Source organism: Botryllus schlosseri, chromosome 11 (assembly GCF_051294905.1).
Source record: "Botryllus schlosseri isolate E-star chromosome 11, Bs_hap1, whole genome shotgun sequence".
Taxonomy (NCBI): Eukaryota; Metazoa; Chordata; class Ascidiacea; order Stolidobranchia; family Styelidae; genus Botryllus; species Botryllus schlosseri.
In genome coordinates this window covers 16,999,302-17,015,587 of record NC_137246.1, presented here as the reverse complement: position 1 = coordinate 17,015,587, position 16,286 = coordinate 16,999,302, and the positions used below count along the sequence as shown (strand labels likewise).

General features: G+C 39.0%; 1 protein-coding gene across 3 annotated transcripts in view; it reads right to left on the bottom strand.

The window, feature by feature from the left end:
* Window positions 1–14,304, bottom strand: part of LOC145450168 (uncharacterized) — a 35,638-nt gene extending 21,334 nt beyond the window's left edge. Inside the window, exons 1-11 of one of the 3 annotated variants that reach the window (XM_080328665.1) lie at window positions 10,941–14,304; window positions 9,998–10,138; window positions 6,040–6,149; window positions 5,834–5,978; window positions 4,122–4,169; window positions 3,948–4,064; window positions 2,622–2,771; window positions 2,435–2,556; window positions 2,022–2,193; window positions 1,349–1,390; window positions 690–868 (exon numbers count right to left, since the gene is read on the bottom strand). In XM_080328665.1, the coding sequence (XP_080184791.1) occupies window positions 690–868; window positions 1,349–1,390; window positions 2,022–2,193; window positions 2,435–2,556; window positions 2,622–2,771; window positions 3,948–4,064; window positions 4,122–4,169; window positions 5,834–5,978; window positions 6,040–6,149; window positions 9,998–10,138; window positions 10,941–11,124 (1,410 nt within the window). In that variant the 5' untranslated portion in view covers window positions 11,125–14,304. Of the gene's footprint in view, window positions 1–689; window positions 869–1,348; window positions 1,391–2,021; window positions 2,194–2,434; window positions 2,557–2,621; window positions 2,772–3,947; window positions 4,068–4,121; window positions 4,170–5,833; window positions 5,979–6,039; window positions 6,150–9,997; window positions 10,139–10,940 lie in introns of all 3 variants that reach the window. The other 2 variants (XM_080328666.1, XM_080328667.1) reach the window with 2 other exon arrangements.
* Between the last annotated feature and the right edge of the window lie 1,982 nt (window positions 14,305–16,286).

Sequence of the window (16,286 nt, the reverse complement as noted above, 5' to 3'; positions counted from 1 at the left end):
CATGAACATACACGTCAAAACCGCTCACAATGATGACACAGGCAGGATGTGACAGCACGGAAAACAGGTTACTAGGTAAAGATTAGTCGCAAAGGATAAAGAATAGATAGCCGATGAATAATGTTGGGCATACATTTTTTGACTTTGGATCAATATAGGAATCCAAAATTTTCAATGATCAGGGCAACAGAATTTGACATAGAATACTTCCACGTCTTGTCATCAGCACATTTGTGCGCTTCATGACAAGTAAACTTCACGTCATGCGCATACCGAAATGTGAATTGCCACAAGTGAATTTTTTTTCAGATTATCGACGAAATTTTGACATAATATCCATGAGCAAAACCAAATATGCATATTCCAGTGATTTCAGTGTTTTTGTCTCAATGTACCACACTAAAAGCTATATGAGAAATCCATTTTGCGGGCCGCACATTGCACATCCCTGCTCTACACACAAGGCCTATTCAGACTTGTAGTCCTCTCAGTTTTCTGGATATTCCTATTGGAAACCCATACCCACGTCAGCGTCTACCGTAGTATCTCTGCCGATAATCAACTTTACAATCAAATTAAGAAAAGCTACCGTATGAGAACAGTGGACCAAGGTAACTGGAACAAGGAAATTTCACGACAACACGATCTCTAGGAAAACGTGCAACGGAACCGGCAACATATTCTCTCACCTTCAACTCTTCATGCTTTTGCAAGATATTTCCGCAGTACTGGAGTCCGAGGCCCGTCTCACAGATAAAGATCTTGACCGTGTGGTCCCGTTCAAGAGGTAGATCGTAACTGACCTTGACCGTCGTATTATCACAGAATATCTCGAGAATTTCGAGTTTGGCCTTGTCCCAGTATGTGTCTGGATGTAAATAAATATCCGCAATGACAAATCTTCATCAAAATTCAACATCTACTCCCACTGCTCGACTTGAACCAACAATATTAATATTCAAACCGCCATCGAATCGTATTCAAACTAATCAGCCCATAAAATTTCAATTAAATTACAAGTAGAACTAGAAAACGAATACCTGAAAAGTATTTGAGTAAGGAGATTTGATCGAGGTGTGACCGTAATTGTCAGCTACTAGTAGAGAATTGGACATCATATTTGGAGACGCAAGTGTCGATATACAATGTCCTTTCCAATTCTCTACTAGTTGCCGACGCTTACCCCTGACGAGTGTCAGCCGAAAATATTCAATTAAAGTCACTTCGCTACTGACCGCCTATGCGCACAACGGTAATTCGTCGGCGCCTTCCATAAGGCTACACAAAATGAAACGATTTATTTAAAAACTATCAAACTGATATTCCGTAACAATCAAAACCAGCTCACTTTGACAGCTAGACACATCCGACATCCTCTTGTCGTTGCACCCTGGAATATAAATAAATCATTCATATACAGGACGGATTCACCTTGCCGCCATTGCCGCGCTTGCAACATCGACTGTCTCCGAATGAACGCCGTTAGCAAAAGGTTACAACGAATTCGGCATTAGAAATGTAATAAAAATGGATATTTGGAAAACAATGCATCTATATTGTATTAATAAAGTCGAAAATGAAAGTTTCAAGGCGAGCGTGAATTGTGATATACGTCACTTGGTAAATTCACTCATCATTTGATATGTAATATCTATTGTATTAAACTGGTGAATACACACATAATCCGAGAAGCAACCTGTCCTCTAAAGAAACTTTCAAAAGTATAGTAATACCGTCAAATTGTTATTCCTATGCAACACATGAAGAGTTCAGAATACAGAAACACGGTAGATGAAGAATTGGCAAGGGTTTGCAGAGATGGTTGAATATGAAGAATCGAAATTACAGAAATTATGCTGTGAATTGCCAGTGCAAGTGTAATTTGGTCCAGTGGTGCATTCGATAGTAAAACATAGATGACACTGAACAGTATGTATAATATATAATGAATGCGAGCCATTCATCTGAAACACGGCCTATGTCAACTCTAACAATTTAACAAAGCAAATATCGGTACTGACCGGGAATATCGATGTCAAACTCAGCTTGACCTTCCATGACGTTATTCGGTCCAATGCGGACAGGTACGTTATTCGGTCTACTTTCGACATGTACTCTGTACGTTCCTCCGGGTGATACATTGTAGAACTTGCTATGGTCCGACCGCCCATAACAATCATAGTAGAACAGCGCCTGTTAACCGGCACAGTTAGCGTGACGCCAATAGTCGCCAAACTCAACTGGAAAACGCCTGTTAAAAGCTTTACAGGGACCGAGTAAGGGCTGTTTAGCCGGAAAATTACCATGGGTGCAGATCATGATTATGACCGACTTCTCTCTTGGTTCAAGTAAAATTGAAAACAATAAACAAGCGATTGAAATTTCGAAAAGAAATCACTGATAAGCAAAACAAATTTTGAAAACAAAAACTCACATCCTGATGCTTCTGCTGCGTGAGCCCCGTGTGGATCGCGTAGCACACAGTGAAACCGCTCACACTCACTTTCGACATCGGCGTGACCGTCAAGAAGTAGTGCTTGAGGTATTTGATGCTCGCTGCGACCGCACAACAGAAACCGTCAGCTTACCGCGCGTCCTCAAACGTCCGAAGATTAACTTACAGTCAGGCGAGGGGCTCCACGTGAAATTCAAAGCCACCAGAACCTCCTTGGTGCGTTTGTCCAGGAACTTGTACCACTCCTGCTCTTGTGGGATATGCATCGGTTTGGAAACTGTTCCCGTCGTATTTCGTGCCACCTTGTGACACTTACCTGCGACCGGGACAGACTTAGTGAAACACCAGAGACGGTCAAAGGAGTCAGCGTTTCAAGTAAGTAACGCTGTACATTTCTACCGTACCTATTTCATGTCGGAACCACTTCAAAAGTACAAAAAACTGCTTAACAGGGCTGTTCAAAAATAACTTTTTTTCATGATTTCGCAGATTCACTGATTAAGTTGTTAGGTTGCCTAAAATAAGGCTGCACGCCAAATTTGGCTCAATTCCAACCAGCCGAAGCCGAGCCAATTGAAATTTTTGAATTTAATAATAAGTATTAAAAATTTATTTTTGTCAAACTTTCAAGTTGTCTACAAAAACGATGCAAAGGAAATTTGACGCAATTCCAACCCATAGAAACGAGTTATTTTCAGTTTTTCATCAACAATACTGAGATCACCCACACACCATCAATACTATTTTTGCAAATCCAAAACATTCAACTGCAATCACTTCGCTTCCACTGGCTGGAAGTGAGCCAAAATTGTTATACATCGTTCTTTCAGGCAATTTACCAATTTCTCGGGGTTGACAGTAAATTTGAACACATTTTTTTGAATTTTTTCTAAATAAATTTCAAGATTCCAATTTGCTCTGCCTTATCGCTGAAGTTGACTGTTTCAAAAGGTAACGCCATTCTAACAAAATACAAGCCGGGGTGGCCATTTCCAAGACATGGCAAAACTGCTTCTGGTAAAAAATTGCTCAAGTACGCAGTTTCAAAACGTCGGTTCGCGTACTTTCGGCATCTAATCGGAAGCCGTTATTATCGAGAAGAAGTAGAGATTTGAAAAACGTAACAAATCTACTTCTAATGGATGCGGAAAATGAAAGGTATGAAAAGCGCTTTCAGAAAGTGTATTTGTCCGCATAATTTGGCAAAATGATGAACGTTACTATGACTGGGTTCGGCAGTTACTGCGATGGTTATTTCACGAGGTTTGAATACACAGTTTCACAGATGAAATTAATGCATACCTATCCCGAAACTACTTTCTACTCTTCAAAGGCAGTTTTGCCGAAAAAATGTTCAAGTAGAACTTGAAGTAGTATATAAAGATAGCCCCTTCAAGTAGGCATAACCTATTTCTATACTTTGCTACTGACCACCTCTGCTTAGGACTAGCTAGTAGCTTTGCGAGCCTTCCAACCACAATATCTCACGAACTTGGAGAGAGGAACTCGTGTTCCGACACGGTACAAGCGATGTGGTGCGTTTTCCCGTTCGCCTCTACGGAGCTGTTGCAGGTTTCCGACACACAAGGTCTCGTGACTGGGCGGCCGCCTGGTGAAACAGTAACATGATTCAAGAGTGATTTAGACCCAACACCCACTGACCCACCAGGCACTTTGCACTCGAGCAACGAATGTAGCCTCTCGTCGGCGCAGTCTGTTAACGGAACAACACCATTAGTCGATAATATATTCATGTTGCGATAAATCCGAATATTTTCGGATGACACACTCAGAATTTTATAGGATGTAACGCAGGGTTGTAATGACTCGACTCATGACTCGACTCGAGTCAGACTCGAGTCACGATTTTCTGATGACTCGACTTGACTCGAGTCATTTTCTCAAAATACGGAAATAACTCGACTCGAGTCAATCTGTGTATTGACTCGACCTGGACTCGAGTCATTCCGCATGACTTGAAACAAGTCATATGACTCGAGACACAGACGGCCAAGACCAATATTTCATTGTAATTTCGAAGAATACTAAAGTAACCCCCTATTGGGATTTTGTCTATTGGTACTAGTACTTGAAAATGCGATCAGAAACTGCTAAAAGTGAGGAGTTATAAAAAGTCAGTTTAACAAGATTTAGCTGAAAACTGAGCAGTCAACACATTGACTTGGACTCGGACTCGAGTCATAATACCATGACTCGGACTCGACCCTCTGATCGATGACTTGGACTCGGACTTGACTCGGTGGTGAGTTGAAAATGACTCGACTTGACTCGAGTCATATCTATAAAAGTGAAATTGACTTGTGACTCGGAGCCTTGTGACTTGGTTACAACCCTGATGTAACGGTACATTCGATTTACGGGTCTTACGAAGACTTACAGCCATGGTTGAATAGGGTCAGGACCAGTTAGTCCGATATCATTGTATGCCGCAAAAGATATTTTTCCTGCCAAGGTTGTAAGGTTTTTGCAGGCTTACAGATCGTACATACCATATACCATACTACTGCTGATGGGATCAGCATATTCAGCATTTTCTACGAGAACAATGGCCTGGATACGTCTTTAGGTTTCACCGCCATTATCAAAACATCAACACTAAAATCCCCTTCTATCGGGTCTATTGTTGGTATTCCCAGTGTATATATATATAGTCCATTCAGTCAATCACATCACACGTAATGATGTAATGTGCGGACATAATATGGACATACAGGAACAGAGTTGAAGTGTGAGGGACATTCGGGGCAAATCGCTTTCAAACACTTTTGTTTGACACATACTATCAAGTATTTTCTGAATTTAACGTCTCGATTCCTGGACAGAGATACCTTACTAACCGCAATCTTATGATTGTATGATTGTGGAGCTGCAGTATCATAACTTCGGCAGAGATGGAGGGGGAGAGCATGTCTCAACATAGAAATTATCATAATTGGTTGATATCTTATAGCAATATATATCATCTCTATACTATGGAATAGTATATTCGTACCGAAATTAATTGTATGTAGAAGCTCCGTACCTCTAAGAAGCTTTTCAAATATAATCTTTGGTAAAAATATTATAAGGCAGAAATCCATGTACAAAATAGTGATTGACTTGTTAAGAAATAATGTTATTGTACTTGGAACGTGTGCATAACGGTTGTGATTATATACTTGAAAACATCGACCAAGTAGGATTTTCTGATAAAAGCTCGAAGATTTTTCGACAAAACGGCAAATAGCAAAAGAAGAAAAGGTTCTGTCACCTCATGTTGATGATTTGAACAAAAAATATCTACGACTGAGAACGTAACGCTCTCCTCTAATGGCTAAACGAGTGAAATATGGAGGATGACAAACGAAAAGTACATACCCGGGACTTCAACTGTACCGATTTTCGCTCCGTCTTCCGGATCGCTCTCATACAGTGGCAAGGCAATGATGCGCACATTGATAGTACTACCGGGTCTAACCAGAGTTCCTCGCCACTTGCCAAAGCAGTTATTGTAATATTTGTCCTGCGGACAAAATGTGACGGCGTGACATGCGGAACGCAAGAAAATCAAATAAAATCTATACGTGTGCATTGTTTTGAAATTCCATCGGCGTGTTGAAGTAGTAGCACTTGGAATATGACGTCAACCCGTCTGTTATGTTGATCAGGTATCCATTCGTCCATTTCAGAGATACTACAATAGAGTGTAAACATGGACTTAGGGGTAATTACGCCCATCATCTCATGGATCTACAGAAACGTGCACCCTAAAAATACCATGCTCTTGAGAGCGGCACAGGGGGCACAGGGGGAACGTTGCATGACTCAAGACACGGGTGAACTGGGTTACTATCGCAAATTCTAGCGGAGAAAAACATCCATCACCATCATGCAATTACAAACAATATCGACACGGTACAGTTGGTTTTGTTACAAAACTTGGCATACAGATTTCAAAAGGAAAAAGGCTTGATGAATAGTAACAACCCTGTGGGTAAAGTTACAAAAGTTACAAGGGTAAATGAGGTCGACCATACCCACTAATCGATGAGAAGATAGAACAAGCATGTAGTAGTCAAGAAATAAGGTAAGTCTAAGTGTTATGTTTACACTAAGTTATCATTGCAAAGGAATTTTTACCCGCCACCTTGGAGACCTGTTGATTTATCGATGAACCAGCGTGTCTCGCCTAACATAGACACTAGACAGTTCATAAGAGTCACACAAAGGTCAAAAGTCAAATATTTGCGGGATTAGCATCACATTTCCAGGGACACGCAATGAGATTTTGGAAGTCGAGGTTGACGGTCCATGACGATGTGCCTTTACTCAAAAACCTGAGCGCTGAAGTAAGATGTATCTAGTCGGGTCAGGCCTACGTTCTCACACAATGCATACATACTTCTACCTTGCCACTCCACCAAACAATATATTGCCACCTGAATTGTCAGTGTGTCACCATAAAAAAATACATTATGAAGTAAACCTATTTTAGAGACTTTTTGCTGGGCACGGACAAATAGATACATGGAGCTTGTTGCCTCAAGCTCATTATATACCAGTATCAATAGATTCTAAAATGATTATTTTAGGAATTTCTACAGCCGACTGCACTTGCCAACAATAACTGTTGTAAAGGCGTACCATTTCATTTGTATACTAAAGTGCAGGACATGTTTGAAAACGATAAATTCTATATGGACCTAATTGGCCGGTGCCATAATCAAATTTTTTAAACGAAAGCCTGTGCACAAAGCGCTATTCTGGCTTGTGTTGTACAATTCGCTACAATACACTGTAGCACTAGCATATCTGCATACCAAAGCGTTGAGGGAAACTGAAAATTGCTTCAGTGTTGATACATAGTGGCCATGTTTCACGGAATGCATGATCGTTTAACAAGTTAGTGAAAATAAGTAAAGCTACTATTTGTTGCGTTTCTGGCAGAGAGTCAAACCAATTTGTTATAAACATGCTGAGATTGCGTAAGGCTCATTCCTGGTGTCGCATGCTTCTTAGCAGAGCACTACCAGCCGTGATGAAAATTACGTATTGAACACTAAAAATTGATCAGCACATCTCAGAGGATATTACAATAGAAACAGCATTCACCAACAGGGTGGAGTGAAAAATGGAAAATTTTGAATTTGAAAACGGACACTTGATATGTGGTGCCAAATATCAAAAATATAATTTCTATAATAATTTTGGGCTCGTGCACCCTCTAGTGGTCGTGCAATTTCACCGAACGTGCCAAAAATAGCTAATTTCGCTATATATTGATGATCGCTTATGCTAGAAAGCTGATTTTGGGCTCAAAAGATCCGGAAGCAACAAGTTTCTATCTCGCTTTCACAGAACTTTGTCTCAAAAATGAACAGAAAAAAAAGTTACAACCAATTATTGATTTTTGGACCGTTTTAGGCAAAATTAGGCACTGAAGCAATGGGTACAATGTCAAAAGCGTATAGTGATTGATCTTATGACTGACAACTCCATATTGGAAGCACATGAATTGCAAATCCCTATTGAAAACACAAAAACATCAATTGGATATTGAAAAAAGATATATTTCGAAGATGGTTTCACTACCAGAGCATTAGTCTGCACAAACTTTGAAATCTTGTTTCGTATTAAAGGATTTCATCTGCTTTTGAGACTTCAGTTTTCGTCTGATGAAGCCATTTTAACGCTTAAATCCCGACACATGGGCAGATGCTTTAGTCACCACTTTAACGTCTCTTTCCACTGCCTGATTGTGCCAAGGAAGATTGAGCCTTAATGGTGATGACGTTAGATTTTCCAGCTCAAGATATGACGAGTTTTTGATTACTGGTGGCTGGTTGACAATCTGGTGGTATGATTTGGCCCTGATGTTTATAATTGGGATTTTAAACAATCTGATTCTGGTGTCAACGTTGTTTTTAGGTTTCCATTCATTACCATATCCTCCTTCAAAGTCGTTAATTGGAACCTGGTATCCTGTTTGATCTGCTGATAGTTGTAATCTTGATAACTGCAAGTCTTCTGAGGCCTTCATCATCATCAGCGAGCATTCTCAGAAAAACATTTTCCGGATGTGCAAAATATATAGGCCTTTCGTTGTAGCACACATAGTGCACGGTTACAAATTCGTGTATCAGAAAGCTTTGTAACATGGGAAACTATGTTTTAGAAGTTTTTAGCACCAAAAACAATGGAATTGTGCATTTTCATATCAAACTATGATGGAAAACAAACCTCCATGCAGAATTGAGCTAGATTGTTCAGATTGCTTGATGGATGACTCTGTCCCACAAAGAACCTAAAAATTCGACAAGTTCTACGTGCGACAGAGTCATCCATCAAGCAATCTGAACTATCTTGCTCAATTCTGCATGGAGGTTTATTTTCCGTCATGGTTTGAAATGAAAATGCACAATTCCATTGGGGATGGTGCTAAAAACTTCTACAACATGGATTCCCATGTTACAAAGCTTTCTAATACACGAATTTGTAACCTTGCACTATCTGTGCTACAACGAAAGGCCTATATATTTTGCACATCCGGAAAATGTTTTTCTGGGAATGCTCGGTGATGATGATGAAGGCCTCAGAAGACTTGCAGTTATCAAGATTACAACTATCAGCAGATGAAACAGAAAACCAAATTCCAATTAGCGACTTCGAAGGAGGATATGTTAGTGAACCGAAACCTAAAAACAACGTTGACACTAGAATCAGATTGTTTAAAATCCCAATTATAATCAGGGCCAAATCATACCACCAAATTGTCAAGCAGCAATCAAAAACTCGTCATATCTCGAGCTGGAAAATCTAACGTCATCACCATTAAGGCTCAATCTTCCTTGGCACAACCAGGCAGTGGAAAGAGACGTTAAAGTGGTGACTGAAGCATCTGCCTATGTGTCGGGATTTAAACATAGAGATGGCCTCATCAGACGAAAGCTGAAGTCTCAAAAGCAGATGAAATCCTTCAATACGAAACAAGATTTGAAAGTTTGTACAGACTAATACTCTGGTAGTGAAACCACCTTCGAAATATATCTCTTTTCAATGCAGAATTGACGTTTTTTACGTTTGAATATAGATTTGCAATATATGTGCTTTCAATATGGAGTTGTTAGTCACAAAATCACACACTTCACACTTTTGGCATCGTACCCACTGCTTCAGTGCCTAATTTTACCTAAAAATGGTCTAAAAATCAATAATTTGCTTGTAACTTTTTTTCTGTTCATTTCTAAGACAAAGTTCTATGGAAGTGAGATAGAAAGTTGTTGCTTCCGCATCTTTTAAGCTCAAAATCATCTTTCTAGCATAAGCGGTCATCAATAGATAGCGAAATTAGCAATTTTTGACTGGTTCGGTGAAATTGCACGGCCACTAGAGGGTGCACAAGCCCAAAATTATTATAGAAATTTTTTTTTGATATTTGGCACCACATATCAGGTGTCCGTTTTGAAATTCAAAATTTTCCATTTTTCACTCCACCCTATTCACCAATGGGATAAAAATTATGAAGGTCTACTCTCTACATACCGTTATCCACAGGAGACCACCTAATATATAAAGCAAGTTTGTCGCTTTGGCCGTCGTTGTATTTTTCAAGCCAGACATCGTCAGTTTTGTCAACTTCAGACGCTTGCGAAGTTTGCTGGGAATGTTCAAATGGTTTGCAATCTGAAAATAGTAAATCCGCAAATAAGATAGAATTAAGCACGATTACTCAGTCACACCATATCAAACCAGCACCATACATCAGCAATAGTTGACAGGCGACAATAGTATTAACAGTAACTAGATAGTGGATATACTAAAATATTTACATAAGTAATTCATAAACAATCACATGGAATGAGAATAACTTTTGTGAAACATATTGATGCAAATCAGTCTCTATTACGACGTTCTACACCCGAAGACAAAAGCTATAACGGAAGTCAATGTTTAGCCAACATGAGCTCAGTGTGAAAATGACTTCAACTGATGACTCTTGGTTCAATAGCAGACTTTAGATCAGGATAAAATCGCAAGCTGTCCGTATTTCAACTGACGAATCTGGTTGTAAGAGAAGCAAGACGGTCATAATAGGCTACTGCCTGATAAACAAGTTGAACATATCAGAAAATATAATCACGATGCCAGTGTATAATCTAGCATGGCACAATTGGCCTATCAAATTGTTATTTCTGCATCAAGAGTGAGTGACCCGATTACCCAGATAAGCCACTCAAAACCTGTGACCTCACTTTACATTTATCCACATGAGCCACATCATGATGGACAATATAACAAAAATGAACATGGATAAAAATTGTGATGTTATGATAAAGAAAACTGCAAGTTCTTGCATAGGTCAGGCTTGGATGAAAATAGATCCTGCCTTGTAAACCAGTAGTGGTGGCGATTGTGAACTGAACCATTAATTGGGATAATGGACACTTTGAGAAGTGAACACTAGAGCACAGTTCAGTTAACTCACCGTCTACTTCGCATCGCATGAAAACATTATTTTGTGAGGACTTCCGGGAGCAATTTGTGATACAGTTTTCATTGCCATCGACAATCCTGATTGAAGACTTCTTGACTCGGAAAGGGTTAGCGGTCGAGCAGCCATATCTCGCATATGACAGAAGAAATATCAGCAGCAGTAGACAGTGTTTCATTGCGGCGTAAGCGGCATGCGTTACCAGGAGAGTAATTCACAGAAATATGTAGGCTGTATATAAAACTACCTACATAATGTGAATCCTGAAATATCAATCGTCATTAATATTTAGATTTGACTTCAACAGAAATTCATCGATAATTAATAAACGTGTCATATTCAAGACAGGTAATTAGAAGACATTGAACGCAGCAAAATCACAATGAATACACGTCTGGTGAAAAAATCCTATTTAGAAATCGTAACATACCAGTTTTCAATAGGGTTTATTGCACCAAGTTTGTCACAAAATTTCCATGACAAATGAAAATACAACAAATAGAAATAGGTCGAAAATAAACAAGGAGACTCTGACATCTAATGAGATTAGAACAGTGAATATATTGATGAGTAGGTAGCCAATAAATATAATTATAATCATTTCATCACTATCCCTATTCAAGAAATCCACAATATAAATATTGTGTGCAACGATAACACACAACCGCTACTATTGGCTATAGCTTACGAAATTATCAGTCATAGAAGTCATAGAACGAATATTGAGGGCACACGCAACATTAAACTCGACACGACTTCCTATTCATTCCCGGAATACAGAACTAAGAGCTTTATCTCAATTGCTGACATAAAAATCAAAACTATTCTCACGATACAGAATAGACTATTTACAAAACAACGGAATCCTGGTACCGATATGATCTGTATAATGCAACTAGAAACACAAGTAACTTGACTTCCAAATCTCATTATCTCATCTCTAAGCAACAAGTCGGGTCTGGTGTAACAGTACCATTGTTTACTTATTATGCCGCACTCAATACAATAAAATTGACATGTCCACAGCAAAAACAATTTTACTATTTGATTATTAACACAGCCTACTGGGTATCTTCATATATTTAGCCTAAATCGATACTACCTTATAATGATATTCAAACTATGCTGGACATTTGGACATTGATCAAAACTAAGGGCGGAGATAATAAAGTTAGCTGATCCGTAAGAATGCTAATCGTGTAATTAAATACTGATATTTGTGACGCATCAAGTTGGAAAAGGTTACGCACGATGGTTAGTCGAGGTTTCCTGAGTTTTCAATCAAGTGAGCGTTATCTGTCGCATCATAATACGAAAACGCGTTATAGGCTGTCATTTGTCGATCCGTTGAATGAAACAGCAGCCTGCTGATAACGATACTGCCGCTGCGATAGGTACAACTATCATCATCGCGGAATAAAAGTCGTGTCCAATTCGTATGTTACAACTAAGAAACGGAATATAGAATATTGATATTGCTCTTCGATGGCAGGTACATAATTCGTTAATTGTTTAGTAAAGTCATTACCTAGGAGACAGTCGGCACGGTCATTATCGGAAATATTTGTGAGTATGAATGGTACGCAGCTTTATCGCAGCTAGGCAGTTAGTTATGTATGATAGTTTATTCCGGTTTGTTAAATCGTGAGATTAACACCAACTTTATGCGCTGCGATCAACCGGTTCCCTTCATCCTGGGTTGATAAATCCTGACGAACGTGATAATCGACTTTATTGATAATCCAATTTTATTATCTCCGCCCTAAATTTTCATTTTAAAATATAACATAAAATTTCATTTTCCCCAGTGCAGATATTTAATTATGTACATTTACCAGTATTACATAGTGGCTAAATTTTTAATATCGCTCTTAAAAGTTAAGCTATTGAAGCGTTCCAGTCTTCACAGGATCAAGAGAGATAAAGCAATGCAAAGTTTCAATAAAAAACCGCCATGATGTTCTTAGGAAATACTTTGATCACAAGACAACATTGGCACAATTCTGAGTCATTCGAGCGGAATTCAAATCACGTACGAAGCCGAATCTATTTATTGATCATGCCCAAGTTGAATAATCTGGCAAGCCGGACATTTTAGTGAAATTGTCTATAAGGTACATGAGATTATTACAGACGATGAAATCCTTTGGAAACAGCATTTCAGAATCTTATCAATAACTATTGCATCAACAAAGTTGAGCTGCAGACTAACTAGTTTCCATATTTTACAATACCTCGCTCAAAATACCTTTCAAGAAGAATGTGAGTTATGTACGTACAGAGCAACAGAGAAGCCATTGACAAATTACTGCGTCACTATTCTCTCATATTCGTAGATTCAAGATAGTACAAAAGAACACGGATCAACTAAATACTTGCAGATTGAAAATAATGCTGAGATCAACTAATTACAGGTATCACAAGTTCATAACAGATAGAATTTTACTCTCTGGCAATGGTGGACTATCTGATGACGGAATCAAATCAAAGAATCGTGCATACAAATTCTGATCAAAGAAATTTTAAATATCAGTAGCCTAACTATTAAAAAACTATTGTGTTTCTATGGAGGAATTGCATTTTGATTCATTTAATATGTATACGTAACATTGAAATGAATTGTTAAAAACAATGTCCACCAATAACCACTATATAATTATCATCATAAATTGCATGTAAGTACAGTAGTCAATATTGCTAGTCAAGGCCTATCATAGGGCTGTCACCCTGGCCTAAAAAAAACGTTGCACCGTGGATTTAAACGATGAGTAAAAAGTCAAATGTCACATAAATTAGAGTATAGAAGAGGGCTAAATGATTAGGCTACCAAAATTGCTTTTCATACTATTTCGTGCATTAAACATACAAGATATGAGAAATATGGAAATTGGGAAGTTCCCTTATCTGTTGCATTGCAGTCACTGTCCGACCAAATCAAATGGCCTCCTCATAATGGAATCCGTTGAGTACAATACTGCGTGTCCCTGTCCAATTTACGATATCATCGGCACAAATTGCAAGAGAACCCAATGCTCCATCAAGTATGATGAACGACGCCTATCAAACAAGAATTTTTCGTGCAATCCAACAGTTGCTGAGCATGTTCTGTCCACACTACTGAAGACAAAATACAAGCATATTCCACTGAATTCTTATTAGTCTGTGTTTGAGATTACTGGACTACGTTCTATGACATATCGATTTCGCGTATCCAGATTCCACTTTATATTCATTGGCTGTCTGTTTCATGTTTCCACCTACCACTTATTCACTGCGATATGCAGTCTTTCTCATTTAGATAATAATCATCATCAGTTTATCTCGCAATTGTTCCTATCAAAATCATCACAATATTGAAATACCGGTACCATGAGAGAGAGAGAGAGAGAGATATGATATTCTTTCTCGCCTGCACCATCGAGATGCTTTGGCGACGGAGTTGCGATACGGCCCCATGAGGTCATCTAGTCTGCGCCCCCGTTTTTTTTCTCCTCCATGCTATCCGTGATTGCTGAGCGCCTAGCAGGATAGCTGCGGATACCATTTTTCGAGTCTTTGGTATGACCCGGCCGGGGATCGAACCCACGACCTACCGCTCGAGAAGCCGGACGCATAACCATTACACTATCTCGCTCGGGATGACTTGGAGTGATCTTTGACATCAGATCAGGCACTTCCTGGTCCTGGATGATATAAAGAAGAGGCATAGCCTACGGTACACATTGAATCAAAAGTAATAGAAAAAAACATAAAAAGGCAAGCAATGAAAATGGCATGCGCTTTTATTAATATCTGTGCGTAAGACGGGTGATTGAATGATTTGACTATTCCAAGTTGCAACCAGCAATTATTAGATTTATTACCACCTTCAGTTCAGTCGAACACAATGGTGATAAAATGATACTGATACTTTTACTTCACAACGATCACAGCCTAGTGTCCAGAAACCTGTATCTGTCATGCTCAAATATTCTTCAAAGTAACCTCAATCAATCAATCATTTTATTCACATTTTCATCAGAATAAAGCAACAAAGGATTGCGATATAATTCCGTGTGCTGTTTTTTGATAACATACATTTACCCTGATCGTCGTTATTACGAAAATATATCAAATTCCATATACTCCAAGCGTAATACTTCGTATTTCAGGAACTGCACGACATAAATAAATCACATCCGAGACGTCTTCTGAGCGTACCACTCCGTAGTCCTACCTCCGACAAAAACAAACCCAACAAACTTGTGTGGGATGTCTTGCAAATAACTTGGTCTTCGGATCACCATCCCCCGCTAGTGGTCATGGTCTCGGGCCTCATTGCATCTTCATTATTTACAATTTTTATCAAATCAATACACCAGAAGATTGCGATATAATGAAAAGATTGGAGCGTGCCGAAACGACTTGGAGTAGTATTTTAGTCAGACACCCACCTTGTCCTACAGCATGTAAATATGAGGCATGCACACTGAATGGATATGCAACAGCTCAGTAGGCTGTAAGCAATGTAACCACAGTGATCAGATGATTAATGCGAAGTAGTGAATAGACTGTGCAGAGTAGATGTCGACGGATATTGATTTTTGCAGGCCGATACCGATTATCGATACACCCACAAGGCTGATAACCAGGACCGTAACTGCCTCACCCCAAACCTGCCTCCTGTGTTTGATGACTTTTTCATGCCTGCTAAAAATGTCCTCTCCCATTACACGAGATCCTCGTCTAAAGGAAATATCTACTTACCCCCACCCAATAGCAACCTAACTAAGAGATCTATCGACTACTCGGAACCTAGCATCTGGAATGCATTGCCACCACATATCCGTGAATTGCCTTATAATAGATTCAAAAAGGCCCTACTTAATCACCTCTTGTCGTTACACTAACACTGTTGCCCTACCTCGCCCAGACATTGCTTCATTAATAATTTGCTACCATCGTTTAATTTTTCTTCTATTTTATTTTTTTAACTACCGTAACATTTTTACAGCATTTGCAGTTTATTTGCATTACAGTTTAAAGTCAAGTGTACCTGTTTGATGCTGGTGTGATCAGACTATATGATGACCTTCACGGTCTTTTATCGATCATTCCTATCTAATACCGAATACGGTGCATGCATATTTTCTGTACCACCAACACTGCCGTGTGTTATGTATTTTGGTTGGATGAAAATAAAGACTCTCTCTCTCTCTCTCTCTCTCTAGGCTACCTTTCTTATTGGAGGATTTACCTACTTCTACTTGACAAACCGAAAATAGCGAAAAGTAAGAAAGTAGATCACAAAATATTATGAAGTAGAAGTAGAAGTATAGAAAAAAGATCTACTTCAGTAAG